This window comes from Sturnus vulgaris, chromosome Z (genome assembly GCF_052056855.1).
Source record: "Sturnus vulgaris isolate bStuVul1 chromosome Z, bStuVul1.hap1, whole genome shotgun sequence".
Lineage (NCBI taxonomy): Eukaryota > Metazoa > Chordata > Aves > Passeriformes > Sturnidae > Sturnus > Sturnus vulgaris.
Genome location: NC_142283.1, coordinates 930,838 through 953,438, shown reverse-complemented (window position 1 = coordinate 953,438; position 22,601 = coordinate 930,838). Strand labels below are relative to the sequence as shown.

Sequence of the window (22,601 nt, the reverse complement as noted above, 5' to 3'; positions counted from 1 at the left end):
TTCAGCAAAAAAAAATCATTTCAGGTTTAGTCCCGGTTAAAACTAAAATGTGTTAATGAAGGGTGTCCTGAAACTTGGATGATTTGTTACTGCTGAGGGAGATGCCACAAAAAAAATTGTCACAGAGGAAACTGAAAAATGAAAAACAATGAAGTGAAAAGTGAATTGCAGGGTAACTTGGATAAATTCAATTCACACATATTTAATGGTTCCCCATGGTCCTCCTAGGAGGGCAAACCCCCTTTGGTTTGGGAATGGGAGATGTCAGTGTAAAACACCTCTGGAGCATTTCCTAAAACAGAGGAGTCTTAAAGAGATACATTAAAATATTATTTACCCTATAGGAAAATGAAATAAAAAGGCCAGCAGTCTTATATTTTCTAATTTGGATACTAATCCTAACAGTAAGTGATGCCAAACCTTTTAGCCCAGAGTAGAGTTTGAAAACAAAAAAAGGTGAAGATAAATTATATTTTACAGAATGGGTAACTTGGCAACTGATTTTTAAACAGAGAGGAGAACAAAGATTCTTGGTTTGTTTCACTTATGATCATTTAGAACTTTTAAGTGGATAGATGGAAAGATTGGGTCATTTTCAGAATTAACAGAGGAGATGTGCCTTTGTGTCTTGCAGCTTGAACTGTTTTCCACTACTTGCACCTCAAGTAGCAGCACAATTAATTTAAGATCACTTATAGTGTGTACAAATAAGGTCTGTGGTTCCATTTTCAGCTGCTAGGAAAAGTGGTGTTTATGTTTGTGCTGTAGGTGGCTGAGTTAGGAAAATCAATTATTGCCATTTCAGTCCTTCTCCACGCCAAGTGTTGAAGCTGTGTCTCACCATGTGATTTTTAATTTGAGGTCAATATATTTACAGTGAATTAAGTCTCAACAGGAATTGAAATATTCAGGATTACTTCTCTGGGCTGTGGATTATTGTAAATTTTGGAAATTTATGTGAGACAAAACGTGATTGATAAATGTAAAGGTGTGAGGAAAAACAGGATAAAAATGACAGTGCAAGAAACCGTATCTGGAAGGAAGTGCATTACACTCCCAGCTTTTGGAAGGGAAGTAAATTTAAAGAAACAATAGATTTATGGAAGTGTGTCATGCTTAGTAGAACACCACCTTCTGAATTCCTTATTTCACCACTATTAGGTGGAAGTGGAAACTAATCCACATCATATTTTAGAGTCTTCTGAACAACTGAAAAAGAGAGTGAGAGCTGCATGACTGGCAGAGAAATAGCCCAGCCTCTGTGCCTTTATGACATCAGCTTCCTGGTGGATAATTTCTGTAAAATCACAGTTTCTAGCACCAAAATGTAGGCAGTGAGGCCGTTGTCCTTCAACATTGCTCTCTCAAGACTTTCCCACTGAGAAACTTGTTTTCTGTTGTGTTGAGAACTAAGAAAAATATAACTTTGCAAGATTTTGATGTTGCCCAGCACACACATCTCTCAGACCTGCATTAAACACTCAGGTTGTGAGATTCCCTTTGCTCTCCCCATACACAGCTGGGATATTCTTGAGCAGAGAGAAAACAAAAACGTGCTACAACTTCTGTTACCAGTGTTCAAGTTCCTGAATTTGCCTTTCTTTAAAGTGCTTTCAGCAATTCAGCACGAAATGTTGCTGCAAGAGCAGGAAGCTTATTTAACATTTCACATCTTGATTTTATTTTGTGTCATCTCTATTATTCTGGTATTCTAATATTTTCCTCCTTTTAGGTTTCTGGGCTTTTTTTTTTTTTTTTTTTTTTTTTTTTTTTTTTTTTTTTTTTTTTAACTTTCACTGTGAGTTGGTACATATAAATATTCTGAAGTGACTACACGAAGTTTTTCCTTTCTGGCTTCTTTTTCACTCAGTTTAGTGGGAGGTTCCTGTTCCCTTGCTGTCAGCTGCAGGATGGCAGCCTTCAGGACACTTTTTGTGATGCCAAATCAGTGAAATTCACACCTGTGTGTAGGAATTACAATGTCTTGCTGTCAACAGATGTTGGTGGCATCTCTATCTCAGCAGTGGCTTAGATCTGGCTTGCTTGCCTGTTATTGTGTTCTATTAATTTTGGGGGGTTTTATTTGATTGGTTGTTTGGTTGGGTTTGGTTGAGATTTGTTTTGAGGTTGGGGTTTTTCCCTCTTTTTTTGTGGCTGCTTGTTTTCGTCTGGTTTCTTGGTTTTAGTTTTGAGGGATTTTGGAGGAGGCTTGATTTTCTTGGTGTGGATTGTTTTGTTTAATTGGGTTGGGTCTTTTATGTGTCCTTTGGTTTGTTGGGGTTCTTTTTGTTTGATTGGTTTGGGGGGTTTTTTGGTTTTTGTTTTTGGTTTTGTTGTGGTTTTTTGTTTTGTGTTGGTTGGTTGCTTGGTTTGGGGTTTTTTGGGTTTTTTGCTTATTTTTCCTTTGGTTGGGGGTTTTTGTTTGGGTTTTTGGGAGAGATTGTTGTTTTTTGATGTTTTTGTTTTGTTTATTGTTATTGGGCTTGGGTTTTTGTTTGTTTGTCAGAAGTGGTTTTTTTCTACTTTTCTGAACACCTTATCCTGTCTGCCAGTTCTTGAACTCCATTGGAGAAGTTTTTAGCCCCTTTGTCTTCTTCCTACCCCACAGCTAAAGTTGCCTGCTGCATTATTGAATATTTTTCCAGCTTAGTTTAACTCCAAGACAAATAAGGAGTCTGTCCTCCTGAAAATTCAGTGTGAACATCCGTTTAAGGTGCATTTAAAATGCTGAATTTTGAGTTACACAGGGCTGAGTCAGGCAGAAATCCAAGTCTTCAGCGTGCAAACGTTTCATTTTCACCTTCAGAAACAAGATCTGAGTGACCAGTGCAAGGTCTGTGTGCACTGGTTTTAATTTAGTACTGGTATTCTGAGCACAGTACATTCCAGGGGTGTTTGTGCTGCAGGAGAAGGGGAAGAAGAAATTGCCAAGAAGTCGAGGAGAAAGGGATGTGTGCTATAAGAAATGGAAGTCCAGCAATTCCTAATTAAAAAAAAAAAACTAGAAAATACAAGTAAAACTAGTTCAAAAACTAAATGTCAGGTATTCTGGAAATGACAAGGGAAGTGGTGAATAAACACGTGGCATAAAGTTTCTGCTGCTTGAGTTTGTGTCTTTCAGAATCTGGTGCTCAATAATGTGTGGGGGGACTTTAAAACTGATCCCACTGTCATGAAAAGCTGAGAGTATTTAATATATTTTCATTAAAATGTAGGACAGAATTTCTTTGTTGTCTTGAAGCATCTTGGTGGAACCTTTTTGTGGATAAACAATATACAGCTACTGGAGAGGGAGAAGTTCAGTCACTGACAGAAAAATGAGAATATTTAAGTTTGTAATGGTAACATTTTTGTGGTAAACCAAACCATAGGAATTACTTGAAATCTGCTTGTCACTGGTTGCAGTTCCACTTGGCTGTAAGGGGAATACATAGGTACATTAATATTTAAGTATATAAGCCTTGTAAGCTTGGAAGGAGCAGGTTTTTTATTCCTATTTTTAATTACTATTACATAATATTAGTATGCTGTTTCTGCGCTTAAGACATGACTGAATTGAGAGACAGTTCAGATTTCCATGTCCTTGAGCTGCACAGCTGTAAATAAAGTTGAGTTTGGTTTGCTGGAGGAGACAAGTCAAACCCAGCGTCCTCACTGGAGTGGCTGCACTTGGTTGACCTTTGTGGAAATGGTTGAAATTCTAATTTCCTGACACTTCTGCTGTTTCACCAGGGCCTGGCCACATGCACAGCCCTTTCTCTTTCTTATCAGAGGTTCTCACCATCAGACAGTGCACAAAGGAGCCTCCCTCTTCTATAGCACATCATTTCAAGTATCTTTTTATTAATCTATTCACAATTGTTATTGAACTTTCTTCTCCAGTTTGTAAACCCTCTGTACTTTAAATTGCTTTCTAGCACTGCTTTGAGTGTGTGTTTATGTAGGTTACATTATTTCAGCTTTCATCTGATGCCAGGATGTGAAAGGTTTCATTAATTTTTTGATGTAAGATCATAGGAAAAATTCCAGTAGTAATTATTGGTAAAATAATTGCAGTTTCTCCGCTTGCTATTGCTAGTCTAAATCAGTCTTTTTGTCCCTGTGCTCAGTCACAGCATACTTTTATCTCTTCATTTTCTTCTGGAGCTGTAGGTACTCCTGCTTGCCAAAGCCATCCTCTTCATCTTCTGTTTAGTCAGATATTTGTGCCTTTTTCCTGTCAATTTGCCACTCATCTTCTTAGATTTCTAGGCTATTGCCACACTTCGGGGTGGGATGAACAGAAAAGTTAAATGTTTTTGCTCCAGTACCACTCAATTATCAGCCTTATCTGTGGGCTGTGAGGAAGCTCAGGAGTAGCCAAGAGCCACCAGAGCCTCACAAGGTGTGGATGGTGTGCCAGATTTGGGGATAAATTGAGGTGTGAGAGAGGAGATCCAGTGTGTGAGCAGGGAGGGATGGCAGGAGTGCAGCACCGAATAGACATGGCAACTGAGAACAGCAAAATTCTAAATATTTGCATCATGAACTGGGAATCTGTGCCCCTGCAGGTTAAATTTTGTTTGCTTTTTATTCGTATGAAAAAATGAATGAAAGGTGTTTGTGTATTATTTCAATCTTTCCTTACCTCTGAACTCTCCCAAGAAAATTTTTGTTTTCTATTGCTCGGTTCCTATCTTTCCCCCTTTTCCAGTGTAAAGTACAGATGTCTGATTATGGTTTATTCCTCACTATTAAGTTTTCTATATTTTGCACTTGTAAGCACTGAAACAAAACATTAAATCATTTTTTGGCTGCGAACCTCTGAATTTCTGTAATTCCGCTAAGCATTGTTAGCAGTGTTCAGGCTGGATGGGTGTGAGGGTGGCATTTGGATTATTCAGCAGTGTTCCTTTTTGTCCCTGCAGCCTTTCATGTCGCCCCGGTACCCTGGAGGTCCAAGGCCACCTCTCAGAATACCCAACCAGGTAAGGCTGGCCCAGGGTGAGGGTTCCATCCCTGTGTTACTCAATTCTGTGTCAAATGCATCATCAGTCTCTGCCCATCTCTGCTGGACATACAAATTATATTTATTTCACAGTAAATATGGGGGTTATTGGTGAGAAACAGTGCTCTGTGGCTCCTACAGACACTGTGAGCACTTTCTAAAAGCACTGAATTCTCGATTTTCTCTCATCTCCATCAAAGGATGTGCAATGCCAGGAGACAAGGATGAGTAATGAGCTGCTGTTCGTCAGCAGGGACCTTTTTTGGTCCATCTGTGAGAAGAGGGTTCTGGAAGTAGAGAACATTTGTGTTTTCAACTTCTCCATAGTGCAGATAGAGGAGGAGAAAGAGTTGTCAGCAGATGAAAAGTTAAAGACAAGCAGACAAAAAAACATCAGCAGAGCTCTGAGAGGAAAACTAGGTCATTTACAATATTGGGAAAGGTAGAAAGGATAAATGGAATAGGTAGTTTGGTTCAGCTTTGGCTTCCAGGGCTGCCTTTCTATTGTCACACTATACTACAGCCCCATTTCTGCCTATTTTTTGTATTTTTGTAACACAGTTTCAACAAATTTGTTGATACTTCTGGCATACTGTCACCAGAAGGTATGAAATCTAAATTTCAGTGAGCTGGATGTATCAGGTGGCAAGACTTCTCCAGGTATTGCTCTACCTGGTGATGTTTGGGATCAGATTAAGTTACTTGTACCAGGGCTACTTTCTCACCAGGCAGAGGGGAACTTAATTAACCTTGATGAAGTGATCGCCTGTGCAGTGCCATTAGTACTGCACTTCATATTTGATAACTTTTTACTGCTGTAACTCAGTGCATTCCTGGTTTTTGCACTTCCCAATACTATCTTAGGCAGAGGTGTCTGAGCCTCTGAGCCAAGTGTTTGGGTTTCACACCCTCTGTGCCTGAGCTCAGTGAATCCTGGCAGGTGGGATGTGGTGGCTGGAAGCCCTGCCAGCCTGCAGGTTTGGTTTCAGGAGTGTTTTTGTCTGCACACTGTGATATGTTCAGTCCAGAGTGGAAGATAATCACAGAACCCAGTGGATTGCAGCTCTTGCTACGTTCACATTATGCCAAGTTCACGAGTTGCTGCTTTAGCAGCAGTGATGGGCAGGGTGTGCAATAACCTATTGTGCAGCTTTAAGGCTCATATTTTGATTAGGTGGTAGTTTGGTCCTGGGATTGTGGAAAGGGTCCCTGCCCATGGCAGAGGGGTTGTAAGGAGATGGGCTTTAAGGTCCTTTCCAACCCAAACCATTCTGAGATTCTGCTCACTCAGAATATGTTTTTACTGAAAATGTGATGGTGCTTTGAAATGCTAAATAGCACGTCATGGATCAGCTACAAAGATCCATTCATAAAAGTGTTCTTATGCTTGACCCAGCTACAGGTAAAATCCTGTAAAAATGAGCTTTAAACCTAATTCAGTAAACCCAGAGGGCAGATTAACGTGAGGATTTAGAAGCATGTTAACTCTTGACTCGGAGGAAACATCCAGGAATTGGGAGTGAAACGTGTGTGCTGTGTGTTTACCATGAATTTGAAGACATTCTGTGGTTTGATGCTGTGTTTTCCCTGCCTCAGGCCCTCGGAGGTGTCCCGGGGAGTCAGCCCCTCCTGCCCAGCGGGATGGACCCCACACGGCAGCAGGGTGAGTGTGGGACCTCTCCACGGTAGCACCTTCCTGCTTTTCTGTTAATTACAAAGAGATGATCCATTAATACTCGCTGTAGAAGGTGCTTGTGTCTTGCATCATTGAATCAGTTGTGTATTGCCTATATGAATATAATGTATTCTATATTTTATTTGCAGGTCATCCAAACATGGGTGGGCCGATGCAGAGGATGACTCCTCCAAGGGGAATGGTGCCATTAGGACCACAGGTATTTTCTACAGATGGGTTATCCTTAGTGACATATACTTAGTGTATATTCTCAGTCTTTGCTTAGCTTAAAGATGCCCTGGACTTGTTTTCATAATCTCTTTTTCAAACAAACCTCCCATTTTACAAAAAAAATCCATTCTGGGTTGCAGCTGTACAAAATTGAAATGAAAAATCTGTTATTTTCATTAATATTTGGAATTAAAAGAGGAATCCCCTCATTTGCTTTCTTTAGAAAAGTGTATATTGTAATCAAAGACTGACACAGGCAAGGGACACCAGAAGTGGAGTAGGTGTTTCCTCCTCCTCCTCACTGATTATCCTGTTTAGGAGTAAAACATTAATACCCTCTAACTTTGCCAAAAATACCTCTCCAAATTCTGTAAAGTTTTCTTTCATCCACTGCTGACCCAAATTTTGGGGTGTGCAGCAGGGATTTTAGTGTAAAGTGAGACATCCACGTTGCCATTTGTCCCCATGCCCACCTCGAGCATCCGTGTGACTTTATCCCAGCAGAGCTCCAGGGCAGGGGACAAACACAAATTCCCCCTGGAACCCCAGTGCAGGAGGCTCCTCTGTGTTCTGCCAGCACTGCCAGGGAGCAGCACGTGGCTGCTGGTATTCCTCACTGGTGCTGCCCGTGTTTTGTTTCACAGTGTGCTCGTTGTGCCCACACTGTGCATTTTTGCTTTTCCCTTTCAGATAATCTCTCTGGTGGCTTCTTGTTTGAATAACAACTAAATTCTAAATGGTTGAATGGCTTTGCCTTCCAAGTCTGTTCACAACTGTGCAATTTTGGGTCTTCTTGACAAAGGCCAGTTGTGCAGCTCTTCACAACCTCTGCTGAGTGGCCAACCAAAACATTATTAAATATATTTCCTATTTTTTTATTAAATATATTTTCTATTTTTTACGTGGCCCTGAAATGGATTTGCCATTTTTGGAGGTGGAAAGAGAAGCTCTGCTGTGCTGCCATATGAGATTGAGCTGATCCTTTATGCAGCACCATTAGTCACACAGCAGGCAAACCTCATGCCACTTTTTATGAGGATGATTTTTCCATTTTTGCTGTCATTTAAGATCCAGCGTTTTTGTAAGCTTCTTTTTTTCTAGTGCACAACATCCTAACCTACACAAAATTTAAGTCCAGAAAATTTAAATTCACAAATAACTCCAAAATTGGATCACCAAATACCTGGGCCACCAGGCTCTGCAGAGAGCATAACTGCTCTGGAAGGACATCTGTATGGGTGGCCCTAATGGCAGTGCTGTTATTTAGGGCAAAGGAGTACATCTGCTTAGGATTAGCAGTAATTACTGTTGGAAGTTAGATGGTCAGGTGAGACAGATTGTTCTGCTTCTATTCCACTGAACAAAAACAAGTGTAATTTATTTTTTTGTGTAAGTAGTGCAGTCAAACTTTGGTCATGATAGCAGGGCATAAACTCACATTTTATGGGTGCTGGGAATTTGTTAGCATTGCTAGGACATTGATTACAATATTAAATACTGTTCATTTTGATTATTACAGACCTGGGATAGTGGAAAGTGTCCCTGCCAAGGGTGGGCTTTAAGGTCGCATCCTGGGATTCTGTGATTTATTAGAATTCAATAATGGAAAGAGAAATATAATGCTGCATTAGAAAACTTATATAATGTGGTTTAATTTTATACAAATGTAATGAAATCAAGGTAGAAATAATACCATTTGATATCTCAGAATCTTTTGTAGGGGGTTCTGATGTTTAATTGCCTTGGTTTAGAAGTGGAATTCATTATAAAACCTGACCCTTGTTGGCCATTAACTTGAGCTCAATATGTGTAAATAATAAAATCCCCCCTGAAACCATGTTAACCATTCTTAGCCAATTCCTGTTGTTTGTACTGTTTCTCCTTGGGGTTAATGATGCCATTTTTTAGTCACCAGTCAGGGAAGCCTGAAAGCATGAATGGCATGGCCTGTCCTGGCAGCAGTTGCACAGGGATGTCATTAACCTGCTGTCCTTTCTTTCCCCCTCCTCTTTGGTTTTGTTTTTTTGTTTTGTGGTAGTCTGACCCTTGGTTGTCGTTGCAGAACTATGGAGGTGCCATGAGACCCCCTCTGAACGCTTTAGGTGGCCCGGGGATGCCTGGGATGAACATGTAAGCACAACATCAATCCTACTGTACCTAGAAAATGCCATTATTGCATTGCAGAAGGAGCAGTTGGGATAGAAAAGGCAAGGAGAGCATGCTTTGATGACCAGTAAATGCCATTTTAAGATGTGAACCCACATTCTGACAGGAGTCTCAGCTGTCCTAACAAGTCTGTACAAATGCTCAGTTTCTTTCACAGATCAGCCTTCAAATACTGGGAATATTTTGTCAATATAATCACTGATATATCCTTGTTATATAGTTTTAAAAATGAGTTTATAGTATATTTCTACTTACTAAATATCTTGCAAGGAACATTTTTTTCTCTGCAAAATAAATCAGTAGTTAATTGTAGCAAAATAGCCTCTGTCTAGAACTATTTATAAGAAAAAGAAAGACACAATTGATTTGAAAGTCTTCCTAACCTGCAGTTCTTATTTCCTTGACTACATTTATTTCCAGTCTAAACAGATAGAGGAGCTTTACAGATATGAGAGTATTTTTGCCAGTGTTTCTGTGTTTTTCTGGGTCTGTAAAATGGTCTGGTAAAAATGGATATAATCTGAGTTCAGATTTATTCCAGACATGGATTTAGCCATGGCAGGGTGTTGCACCTTGGATCCCTGAAAACAACCCCCTTTTTAAGTGTGCAGAAATACTTCTGATCTAACATTAAGAAGGCAGTAAAGATTTCTGTATGTTCTTCTCATTATATCATAGATACTCATTTTTATTCTAGTTTCTATAGAAAATGTAAATAAGAAATGACAATTTTAATTTCAAGTAAAAAAGTTATCGCCCTGAAGAAGTCAAAGGGGTACAGAAAGACATAATGTAATTTTAAAAATCCACCCTAGCTCTAAGTGGTTTAGATTTCCAGACATACATTGAATTCTTGAAGCAAATAAATAAAAATCTGAAGTTGTGTGCTGCTCTGTCATGGACATCACATATGGGGATTTAAAGACAATTCTAGGAGCCTTCCTGAGGCTAGGAATTTATGTTTTTCAATTAAATTGATGTGGAAAAATATTTAGACATTTGAAATTCAGTGTGAGTCTAGTATAAGCACTGTAGAGGTTTTATACAGCAGAAGGCTGAATTACAAAAAAAAGGAAATTAACTTTCCAGAAGTAAAATTGAGAGATAGATAAGATATTTGGAAACTATTTATTCACACAAATGAGAGTTTGCACAGGAAAAATAAGAAAAGAGTTTCCTGGGTGACAGAAAGATTTCCCGGCCTAGTAGAAAGAGAGAAGATGAAGTACTAATGCTGCTGGGCTTCATAAGCACATTTTATCAAAAGGGTTGCTCTGAGTTGAGATTCTTTGAATTGTATTTTCAGGACATGAGGGTGTTTTCCTACTGTCCGTTTCCTGCTGTCTCTGGAGTTGCAGTGAGGGCTCAGAGTCAGGGCTGGGGGCAGTGGCAGAGGATGGACCCAAATTTGTCCCCTCACCCTTTATCCCAGTGCAGGAACAGCAGTGTGGGTCACCTGTGGAAACCACATTTCAACTCTGCAGAAGGCTGTCGCTTCATACCTGACTGTTTTCTTTACCTGACAATTTTCCAGCGTTCTGTTCTTCTTTTTCTTGGATTTTTGGCAGTGTCAAATACAGAAATGTGTGCTCCCCAGAAACAGCTGCCGTTTAAAATCCAGCTTCTCCTCCTTGGAACGTGCAGAGGGAAGCTGCTTTGGTTAGGAGCAGACTATCTGCCAAATAAAATGTTACCGTTTTTCTGGGTGAGAAAGCCTTCTTTGTGGTCAGAAATGGCAGCTCTTGAGGCAGCATTTCAGCCCATACAATCCACAAACGCTGGGTAAATTCCCTGCTTTGTCATCAGTGACACCATCAGATTTCTGTCGGACACAGCTGATGCCCAACCCGTGCTCTTCCACAGAATAACTTCATTTTAGCTGTAAGCTTCTCAGTTTGGAACTTGGCACAGCCATTTTTAGGAAGATCTCATGTTTCTGCCAGTTTTTGGAACAAAAAGGCAGATTTCAGGGAGCAGTGTTACATTTCACTGGTGATTTTTAACACCCTGTGTGACCTGCAGTGCTGTCTCTAGCACTAAGAATATCTCAGTCTCATGCCTCAGGTTTAAAAAAAAAGGAAGGAAAAAGGTGTGATTTTGTCTTTTAACTTCAATTCACAAACTTGAGTCTAGATATCTCATTTCCTGATGGAATATATTTGCCTCTTGGAAAACTAAAATTTCAGACTTTTCTTTTTTCAAGCCAAGATTGACACTTACAGGACAAACTCTAAAAAAATTGGTCATTCCAACAAATACTTTGTGAAGTATTTTGGAATCAGTGCTTGTATGGTTATGTTTAATGGCTTTGTTGGCGCTTCCAAAATAAATATTTAACAAAAGACAAAAGACCTGCTTGCATGGAATTGGGGGGGAAAAAAGCCATTTGGGGGGTTTTTTATGTGTTTTATAAGCATTTGGCTCCACAAAATCCATGTGGCTTTCTAGCAGAATCTGCTGCAGTGATTTCTAAGTCTATACTGAAAGCAGTCCAATAAATCTGAAAATTTCAACAGCTTTTAGAAGAAAGGTGAGTTCCCATGTCTCAGTCTAAATTTCTGAGTTTCCATATTCCTGTGGCTTAACCCAGTTGTGTCTCTGAGTCAGTACATTTTGCAGAAAAGAGTGCAAGGGTTTGGGGTTTAAGTGTTGTTGCAAATATTACAGATTTTTCTGAAAGAGAGGATCCAATAAACCAATGAAAAATAAAAAAAAATAACAACAAGAGGAAAAAAAAACCAAACTGTTAATATTTCTCCATGTGATCATCAGCAGAGGAGAACTTGCTGAATATTTCACCTGAGGAGCATTTTCTTGCTCAGTCTTTCATTGAATGAAGCAGTAAAGACCATATCAACATTCTTGATTTCCAGCATTCTGACAATAAAGGCAGTGGAAACAAATTTTCTGTTGATTTTTTTTTTTTTTGGAGATAGTTCCTTTATAGTTTCATCAACAATGTAATAAAAAAATAAGGTTCAATATTAAATCCCTCAGGCAGTGTATCCACTTAGTAGTTCTTATTTCTGCAAGACTTAGAAAACTTCCAGAACTCATTAATAAAGGGTGATTCTTTCTCTCTAAGTCTCTCTCCCATGCCTGGTGAGCTGCAGTGGTTAATGTTGCCTTTCTTCAGCTAATGAGGCCAAAATGCCATTGAAAATGTGAAAGTTCTGTCATCTGCTCTGCCTCTCCGTTGTCAGGGCCTTCAAAAAATGATTCAGTCTTGTTTATAAACAAACAGGAGCTCTTGGTGCTATTAGAAATCAATATAAATTAATAATTAGAAATAATTATGGGTTTGAGACATTGTGACTGTAACATGGAGATTTTACCTCTGCTGTGTCCGAGTCCCCTCTGGATTGTTAAAAGATGAAGCCTCACCCTCAAACTATTTTTCTGGGTTTAGCTGAGAGTGAGAAACTTAAAATAACAGCAAAACCCCTGAGGGTTTTCTGGGTTTAATACATCAAATTTATTATCATGGCTGTTGTTGTTATCATCATGGTCATTATTATCATCATCCTCATCACCATACAGGGATCATAGCAACACATTTTGTATGGCTGGTGCTTTTATAAATTAAGTGTTCCCAAAACATTTATTAGGTAATTGCACAACTATACTGCAGTGTTCTAGATCCACAGTAAATGAATGCATTCTCAGTACTTCAGGCATGTGCTTCATTATGTGAGCAAGATTACTGGTTTCATGGCTGAACATTTATTTATTTTATGACTTAAATTTATTTTCTGAGTAGTGAATAAATTAATTCACCAAGTGATTGAATAGAAGTGCAACAACAAAAATTCTGGTCTTGCATTGTAACTTGGTGTATTTATGGTTTGTAAACACACTTTAGTTTGTAAAAAGCCATTTCCTTCCTCTGGAAACAGGTTATGCAGGTTTTTTCCTCAGAGCTGGTCAGAGGATGGGGATGGTTCTGTGCCTCATCATTCTTCTTCTGTTTCAGGGGTCCTGGGGGTGGTAGACCTTGGCCAAACCCAACCAATGCCAATTCTGTAAGTAAACATTACCAATATATTTGACATCTTCCTGTATTTAGGGAAGTATCTTCATGCCAGGCCCTGCACTGTCGTAACATAAAGGCTGTCCTGGGATCCTGCATGAGCAGCAGTGTCTGGTATTTCTCCAGAAAGCAGAAAATCTTCATTTTCATTCTGGGATCATATATCATTAGTTTTAAAATGTCCATTTTTGGCACTTGCAGATGGATAAGGTGGGTCTGGCTTGCCCTCCTAAACAGTTCATCCTGGTTTTCTCAATTTTGACTTTTTAATTCTATTAGTGAAATTCTTCTTCAGTTTTCTTTTGATTAATATGGATATTTTTAAACTGATCGTTAAAGTCTTTTCAGTTCCTGAAGTCAATTGGCAAGTTCAGAAGCAGATTTATTTGTAACAATCATTTGGCTGAAAAGTTGTCTGTAGAGACATTTGTGTTTGTCAGTACAGTTCCTGCTCCCAGAACAGCCCTGGCCTGTATTCCTTTGGAGGGAATAACAGCAAAGGCAGTAACAGAGAAGAAAACCAGATTATTCACAGGATTTCTCTGCACAGTGTACTTAAATAAATAAATAAATAAATAAAAATTGAAAATAAATACCAGTACCTCCTAAGGTGAAAGATGTGGTAGCTTCTTTTCCTTTTATGGTGAAGATTGTAATCAAAATAGCATGCAAAATAACATGCAAATTCAGTGCATGCTTGGCTGACTCTGAAGTCCTGTGCACTGCAATGCAAGTATGTCCTGCCTGAGTTCATAGACCTTACAAACTACATTGCCTTAATAATCTTATACCTTAACACGTTATTATTTTTACAGTCGATATTTTAGAATTGCTGAAAAGAGGTGTTTACTTTGCCGGCAGAGGCGTTTCCCCCATGATTTTAGCTGTGTCTTTAGTTCCCTTACATTGAGTGAGCAGTGAGCTGCCTGGAGCCCACTCCACCTCCATTTCCACAGAGGGAATCACGGGTTTTTTTTCTGTTGGTGTTACAGATACCTTACTCCTCGGCCTCTCCTGGCAACTACGTGGTGAGTGCCTTTGTGTGTGTTCACTGGGCATCTCCTCTCATCTGGGCAGAGCAACAGCAGCCCAGATGTTGGGGGAAGCCCCTGTGCTGGCTGGGCGCTGCACATCTGGCCTGCTCCGAGGTGCCCCAGCCACCTCTGGTGCAGATGTGGGTGTTCATCACCAGGACCATTGTCAGCCTGATCCAAATTGCCCTCGGAAAACATTTATGTTCCTAATACAATGTATTGTCTGCGGTAATGAAGGACAAAAAGCCCCTTGGCTTTCTCAGAGAAACAACGTTGTGTGAGAGCTTCTGAACTTCTGCAGGAAAAAAGTTTATCTGTAGTGCTGGGTTTTGTCTTTGTCACTATAGATTAACTTTGTTTATTATTTTAGATTCTTTATTGTCGTTGGTGTTGCTGTTGCACTCAGGTTATTTGTATAGCTGAGGAGCTCTCCTAAGGCAGATTGTTTGGTCTGCTTTTTTGACGTGCACAGGGCTGGTGTCACAGATTGAGAGGAGAGGATTTTATAATTAAAAACAATTTATTTAGTCCTTTATTTAGACAATTAGCTGTGGAAAGGTAATGATTCTTGCAAGTGTCTGTAACTACAGGCCTTGTTTTGTCACAGCTTAGTGGAAATAGACAAGATTTGCTGTGTCCAAATCAGTTATTTCAAGGCAGAACTTAAGAGACCTTTCTGTTTGGAGGGGGTTTTGTGGGTTTGCTACATTCTGGGAATATGAACATTTTGGGAATATTTGACTTCACAGAGAGCAAATGTTTGGGGATGAAGGTTGGGCTGGAGAGTTCCTAAAAGACTTCTTTTGTGAAAAGATTTGTAATTACTGGAATTACTCACTTTGAGAACCTAATAAAATTAATCTATACATAATATATTAATATATACTAACACATAAACTTATCTAGTAATATATAAGTATATATAATATGTATAAATATACAAATATATACTCTTTATACATAAACAAATATGTATAATAAATATTCTTGGAGTGAAAATAGTTGATACCAAGAAACTCTGTAAGACAAGAAAAAACACAATGAGAGAAAAATCAAATTTTAAAAGAGATGCAAAAGTTAATGAAGACAAGTAACTTTTCTCATAAATTATCGTTTAGTTGTTCCTGCCTGTCTTTATGTGATGTTGAATAATATGCAGAGAGAGCTTTTAAAAGCAATCAAGTAGGTGAGCTTAGTACACAGGTATATGGATAAAATGTATATGGAGAGCCTGTGAGGCCTAGGGAGTCATATGGGATGAATGAAATGTGGGTATAAATTTGTGGATGAAAGTTTATAGGAAAAAGTATGTGGATAGATATCCTGTAAGCAGACAGAACAACCAGACCCTTGTAATCACTGCCACTGAAAATGCTTCCCTGTCTGAAACAGAGTATCTCCTGTTTTAAATCATAACAAAAGAGATAAAGTGCAGTAATAGTCATGTGGCAATGAAAATAATAATTATTACTAGCACTCAATGTATGTTTGATTTTGGAAAGTCAGTATTTATTGACTTTGATTGATGTAGGCATTTTTACCAAAGTGAAAATTGGTAGTTTTTCATACTACCTCAAAGGTTTCAACAAACGTAGGAAACAAGATACTATGTTTCTGTTTTTACTAAAGGATTAGGATGATTAGAATAAAATTCCTGGAGAAATCTTAAAGAATCCTTAAACTCGTGTTTAACAGCCAGAGCATTTTGTGTTTCTTAGTCTTGGTCAGATTCGTGATATGGAAATACCCAAAACTTTAAAAAAAAAAAAAAAAAATTATGTTCCTTGATGTGGGGGCGGTTTTTGTGTGTCTGCTTTAGGTATTTTTTAGCCTTTTAATTCATGCTAACTGACAATTTCTGCTCTCCCCAGGGTCCTCCAGGAGGTGGAGGGCCACCAGGAACACCCATCATGCCTAGTCCTGCAGGTACTGAAATGTACTAGGAAATAACAAAATTATAAGGGATCTTAGGAAGTATGCTAATTATTTTTTAATAAAGAGTCAGCTAACTAATTTATTTGGTCTATATTTTCTGTATCAGTTTTTTTTCCCTATTTGCTCACTTCTCCAGCACAGGCGGGTAGGGAAGTTTCCTAACTGGTCATAGAAACCTACTGCTATAATAAGTATAATAACTTCATTGAATACAATTCCAGGGATTTAAATAAATACAAATAAAAATGAAAACCAAAACAAGTAAAACCCCTTTAAAATGAACAAATTAAAAAAGGCAACCTAAGGTAAAGATATTTTGATAAGTTCTGTTTTCCAAGGCATGAAAACACTTAGAAATTGGCCACCTGTGAGTTTTGCCTAGGAGTTTACTCACCTCTGAACCAACAGCTCAAAGATTCCACAGCCCAACCATCCCCTGTGTGTTCTGACATGACCCAGCAGAACTTGGGGACAGCTGGGGATATGTGTTGAAAAAGGATCTGGTGGATAAAGAACTTTTTGCCTGCCTCATTGAATATGAAAAATAAATTTAGAGGCCAATTTTACTTTAGGCTAAAAGCTTTTCTGTTCCCCATTTTCCCAGATGGAATCTTTGAATATTCTAATGATACGTAGTGCTCTGTATATAATGGAATTATTTGCTTAGATTAATGCTTAGAAAGTCATCTAGGAAATATTAATTAGTAGAGAAAACCCTTAATTTGTCTTCCTGTTGTACACAGACGACCATTGGGTGTGGAATGGGCTTGTGGAGGGTCTGGGTGCAGAGTGCTGAGCTCTTTTTATTCTCTGTGCAGGTACTGATTTTCCAGAGTTGCCAGGTTTTTTTTTTTAATCACACAGTCCCCTTAGGGATGTATACAGACTTTTGTCAGGTCATTCTCCTTTCGTTTTTAGTCATTTTGGGGGTTTTTGCAAGCATGGCACCAGGCTGTACCATAAAGATACATCAGCTAAAGCCTCCCTCAGGAGTGAAGGATTTTGGCACAGTGTTCCACTGAAGACTTGGATATACTCAAAATCATATGAACTTGACAGGGATGAGAGTGAAAAACTGTAACTGTCAGTCTGTGCAAGGAGAAGCTTTTCATCATTTATTACAGATGGAAAACAAATTACAGGAAGTATTGATAACAAACGAACTCCTGTTCTATGGATAATATTGAAGATGAGCAAAGAAATTTAGAACTCCAGGAAACAGGGTTTTAGGAATTAAATCGTTTCAGCTTCTTGGTGATTTATAAACCTTTTAACAGCCATGCATAAAACTAGAGCCCAGAAGTAGTCACTTGGGGACCTTGGCAATTATTTCTTTTCATAGCCCTGTTGTGTGGCAGCAAGGGATAGAAAGGGAATAAAATCTGCCATTGTATTGCCACTGTGTGTGGGATTGAGGCAGTAATAATATGAACAAAATGACAGGAAATGTATGAGGTGAGTAGTTTTACTGAAAAGTGTATTTTAGCTCTTAAAATAATCTCTTATTACAGATTCAACCAACTCTGGAGACAACATGTACACTTTAATGAACGCTGTGCCACCTGGGCCCAACAGACCTAATGTAAATATGAATCTACTTACATCTTTCTTTGAGTAGTGCAGCCTTTTGTGTATCCAAACACTGCCTTTCCAGCAGCTATCATTATTGCTAAGCTTTCCATTTTTATGGGTGGCTCTTCAGTTATGAGCCTCTGGAAAAAAAAAAAAAACACCAGTAGAACTTAGAAATAAATATGTGTCGATTTCCTAAGTCATTATGCAGTAAACTGCAGATTGTTTGGCTATAATGGTAATGTCTTTTAAATGTGTGAAGAGCTAAATTTAAGGTTAATTATGTAATTGGGCAGAAACTGCTCAAGTTGTGGAGGTGATGAGGAGCTTTCTGACTTAGGATAGGTCAGATGGGGTTTGAAAGCTGTTAATTAATAACTGATGGATTTAAGAGAGTTATAAAAGATCCCTATAGCTTCAGTGGGGATAGGGCCGAGTTGCCAGCAGCAGTCTGAAAAGTCAAACAAAAAACATTGACGTAAACAATAAATTATTACTGTGTTGGATTCCATCCTAAAGAGACGACAGTCTCCAAAAATCATGAAATTGACCAAAAAAATTCTGTTTTTTCCGTCCTCACCAGAGACCTTCTCTTAAAGGTCTGAATGGGACTTGAGAGTCTCTTCTCATTCAGACCTGAGGATTTGTCCTTACTTTTTTCTTCCCTTCTCCTGAGGAATATTTTCTCTTTATTATGTTGTGTGAAAAATAATTGTACAGTTTTTAATGGCTGCTCCTTTTGTAGTTTCCACTGGGGCCAGGCTCAGACGGACCCATGAGCGGACTGGGTGGAATGGACTCACATCATATGAATGGATCATTAGGTAACAGGAACAGTAAATATTGCCAAATTGCCAGTGCCAGTGCTCTTTCTGTGGCTAATTCTTGGAGTTCTGTGGAGGACAGTTCGTCAAAATGTATGGGAAAAGTCATATAAACATCAGTAAGATGAAGGGAATTATTGAAGAGGCTGTGGCAATGAAAGAAAAGTCACTGAAGCTAAGTGAGGTTCACTGTCATTGTGAGCAGTGACAATTCGGCATAGGCATCTGTCTCCTAAAGAGAATTATTTTCTTTTAGGCAAGCATGTCCCTGAAATTTTAGGTTACTTTTTGTAGGGATACTTTAACAGCTTTTCTCTACCTGTTACAGTCCTGAAATGGGTGGTTGGTTTAACTGCTAACGATGCACATTGCACTCAAATCAATGAAAATCTGTGTGAGAGGCAGCCACACCTTTTCCTGTCGCTTTCTACAGCTTGAGAATTTTTTCTCCTTAGCTAAAATGAAAAATTAAATTGCAACAGTTATGGGAGGATTTTACATGTACCTAGCACGTAATTTATCCTTTTGGGCAAAATAACTTCTGGTAACATCTTTGTATCTGACATTTTTAGAGAGAGAAATCATATTCCTTCTCAGCTCTAATTTGCCTGGCTGTATGAAATAGCTGTTACAGTCTTCTCCCACAGCTCCCACATTTCTGACTGTTTTCCTGTGATACTCTTCTAGTTTTGTACTCGGTACTCTTCCAAAATTTGTCTTTCCTGAAAATACGTGTCTTTTGCTGCTGAAAAAAATGGTTTTCTGCATTCATCCGTCCTAAAATTGCATTTCCTTTATTCTCTGCTTTACCTGAAGTGAGAGCTACAGCATGTGACAAACACCCTCAATTAATTTTCAATAGTCTTGCACACATTTTATTTAATTTTATTTGATTTCCATTACTCTGCTCATCAGGATCATCTGTTTTCTTCTAAGAGATACTCAGTACATGTAGTGCAGCCAAAGCTGATGGAGCCTCAGGTTGATTGAGTGGATTATTCTGTATCAACTGCAAACTTTTACTAAGTTGGTTATTTTTTTTAAATGTTGATATTGCACTTTTTATTTTCTATGAAAAAATTATTAGATTAGCTTCAGCTCAAAAGTAATTGAGCAATTTTCTCTTTTAATTTCAGGCTCAGGAGACATGGACAGTATTTCCAAAGTGAGTATCTAATAAAATATTTGGAATTTTTAGACTTTCACTCTCAATTAATTTCCTTTGTCTCCATTACGAATATTTTTGTTATGCATCTTTATTGTATCATATTTATATTTTATATAATTACCTGCAGTTCATAAACTGATTGATCATGTTGTAGTCTTTGATACTCTTAAAATAAATTAAACCAGTTCTAGTAATCAGTTCTAGTCAAATATAAATTTGGGACAATCTCCTTAGGGTGTCACAGGATTGGGTTTGTCACCTCTCTAAGGTGATGTTCCTATCTTAATCCTCAGGATAAATTTCTGAACACTCAATTAAGAAGTCGTTTCAGAAGACACTGTTTTGATATCACAACCATTAACAAGTGGAAAAGGATGTGAGTTTAATCTGCAGGGATTTTGCATCTACAAAAATAATAATGTGTCACGTCCGTAAAAATAAAACTGCTATGGATGTGATCATCATTAACTCGGCAGTTAATTAGCTGATGTATTGGGAAAGGGGCATAAATAAAGAGGACCCTGTGTTCTTCAGTTCTATAACATTTTCAGAGTCTGCACAATGTAACATGATGGATGGAAAAGACCACGTTGCCTCAGTTGTGCTGTGCTGGGATTCAGTACAACCCTCCTGTGAGATGACCAGCACACAGCACGTTTTTAATCAAAGTCTATGTTTCTTCTTCAGTATTCTACTGCAAACTGCAGCACTTTTTAAGGGAAAAAAGCGAAAACATTTTCATTTCCATGGGATAATTTTTAAAGCCAGTATTCCACGTACAGCTGTTCAGTATGTGCTGGTACAGGTATCAGCAGCTCTGAAAACTTGGGTCCCAAACAATTTACCTGGAAGTCTTGTAATATGTTAATGTGCATGAATAACTCATGACAATTACATTTGATCTACGTGTTTTTAAATAACTGAAAGAAAAATGCTGTTAGTTTTGCCTGTAAGACGGTTGTATATAGAAAATGGATCCAGTCCTGGCAGAATCAGTACAGCCCTCAGAATTCATAAGTTCCTAGAGAATATTTTGACTAAATTGGCTCAGTGGCAGAACATAAAAGTTTTTTATGAAGTAAGTTCAGATGAGGGTCATAAATGAACTGAAATTGTGCGTGTTAAATAAACATTAATAACTTGTATGTATTGCAATGCCCATGGAATTTGTGCAGGCATCAGAGCCACTCTTGCTTTGGAAAATCCCAGCTGGAGCTATAGTGCTGGAACCCAAGTGGCCACAAAAGCAGCCTGGGGGAGTCACTAAACTGGGAATTTTTCAGGAATTTAGCCCTCTGGGGCTGATGTGCTGCAGCAATATCAGAATGTCAAAGCTTAGTTCTACACAAAGCAACATGGAATAGGGGGAAATCCCCCAGGAATCAGCAAAAGTGCAGGAGCATCATATGACATAAATGTGAGAAGATCTTTATATTCCTGGATGTTAAGGGCAGAGGGAGTGATGTGGTTGTGTGGCCTGCCCTGCTGTGTTACCCAGGCCATGGGCTCCCCTGAATCAGTGCCTGCTGAAGGGGCAGCAGCAGTGGCAGAGCCAAGGCAGTAGGTCCAGCCTTCTCCGAGCTCTGGGTCCCTGAATATCTGGTGTGCTGACTTCCCTGGAGAGCAAACTCGATTAACTGATGCCAGAACCTCGTTAGCCTTTTAGTTGTCTTCGGTGGACGTGTTGTCCAGTGCCCTGAGGATCACAGTTTTGTAAGCAGTGAATTAGTCTGAAGAAAGCAGAAGGGCTAAGGCAGGGCTTTTGACCCAACTCTGAGCAGCATTTCAGATGCTGGTGAAGAATTTCTGCTTGCATGTCATATATGTAATTAGTTTGATATTTATATTTATATTGCATTCCATTTTTCTGGATTAAAAAAAAAGCCAAGGAAAGAGCTGTGATAGATGTAAGGATTTCGTTATGAGGTCCATGGTTTCACTCCTCCCTTTCCCTGACTGCTCTTCCATCATGAGTCTTCTGAGTAGGAGGTGTAACTGTGATGTAAAGAGGATTGCCCATGGCACAGGAATGGCAGGGTACTGCAAAGCAGCTTTGTAAGAGCACCCGACTAATGGCAGTGTGTACAATAACCATGTGTGAGCTATTGATGCACAATAATTTCTGTGACAATTACCTGCTCTCACCCCTTCTCCTTCTGAAGTTGCAAAGGTCACTGTGCACAATTTTTGGAAGGCTTGAGGTTACTATTGCAGTAAATTGTGACCATGATGAGCAGCCCTGGCCCAGGCCCATGCAGAGGTCTGTGCAGACCTGATCCATCTTGTCTTTAAGTACAGCTTTTGTCTGTCTTTAAGTACATACTCATAACTCACATATGTCAGGGCTTACAGACCTGGCTGCATTCAACCACATGATTTAATGTGGTAACAGAACTTCCTCATATCCCTGCTGCAGCCTTTTATAGCTTTTCTTGACTTTAGCAGAAGCAGGTGCTGCCTATAGCCTGAAAATGAGGCACAGGTAAATAATCCCTGCTTCAGGGAAGAGAACATTACTTAACAGACTAAAATTAGTGCCTGAATCATGCAGAACCCTGTGGGGCTGATTTTTCATCCTTGAGAGGCCCAGTGCTCTGCACAGTGCACCTGAGTGCACCAAGTTCTGTGTGGAGCATCCTGGGCACACCTGGTGAGGCTGGGAAAGGAACCAAAACTTTAAGCACTGAATTTATGTTTTGTTTTGTAATCTCATTTAACAGAACTCTCCCAGTAATATGAGCATGAGCAACCAGCCTGGCACTCCCAGAGATGACAGTGAGATGGGTGGAAACTTCCTAAACCCCTTCCAGAGTGAGAGTGTAAGTATTTCATTACCTGGGTTGTTGGATTGCAAAGATGAGGCTGTATCTCTGGCCTTTTGTTTACAAAAAGATAATTTACAAGTTTTATAGCACACTTGTAGTGCAGCACTATGTCCTGCATGTTTTTTAATAGTTTCTGAAAGTACAGTATTGATTT

General features: G+C 39.0%; 1 protein-coding gene across 4 annotated transcripts in view; it reads left to right on the top strand.

Annotated features, from left to right (window-relative positions):
• SSBP2 (single stranded DNA binding protein 2) overlaps positions 1 to 22,601 on the top strand; it is a 123,305-nt gene that overhangs the window by 98,003 nt on the left and 2,701 nt on the right. For 2 of the 4 annotated variants that reach the window (XM_014886514.2, XM_014886516.2), the window contains 11 exons: positions 4,908 to 4,967; positions 6,584 to 6,650; positions 6,812 to 6,882; positions 8,956 to 9,023; positions 13,033 to 13,081; positions 14,082 to 14,117; positions 15,995 to 16,049; positions 17,570 to 17,640; positions 18,376 to 18,454; positions 19,591 to 19,619; positions 22,343 to 22,441. In XM_014886514.2, coding sequence (XP_014742000.1) covers positions 4,908 to 4,967; positions 6,584 to 6,650; positions 6,812 to 6,882; positions 8,956 to 9,023; positions 13,033 to 13,081; positions 14,082 to 14,117; positions 15,995 to 16,049; positions 17,570 to 17,640; positions 18,376 to 18,454; positions 19,591 to 19,619; positions 22,343 to 22,441 — 684 coding nt within the window. Of the gene's footprint in view, positions 1 to 4,907; positions 4,968 to 6,583; positions 6,651 to 6,811; positions 6,883 to 8,931; positions 9,024 to 13,032; positions 13,082 to 14,081; positions 14,118 to 15,994; positions 16,050 to 17,569; positions 17,641 to 18,375; positions 18,455 to 19,590; positions 19,620 to 22,342; positions 22,442 to 22,601 lie in introns of all 4 variants that reach the window. The other 2 variants (XM_088157327.1, XM_088157328.1) reach the window with 1 other exon arrangement.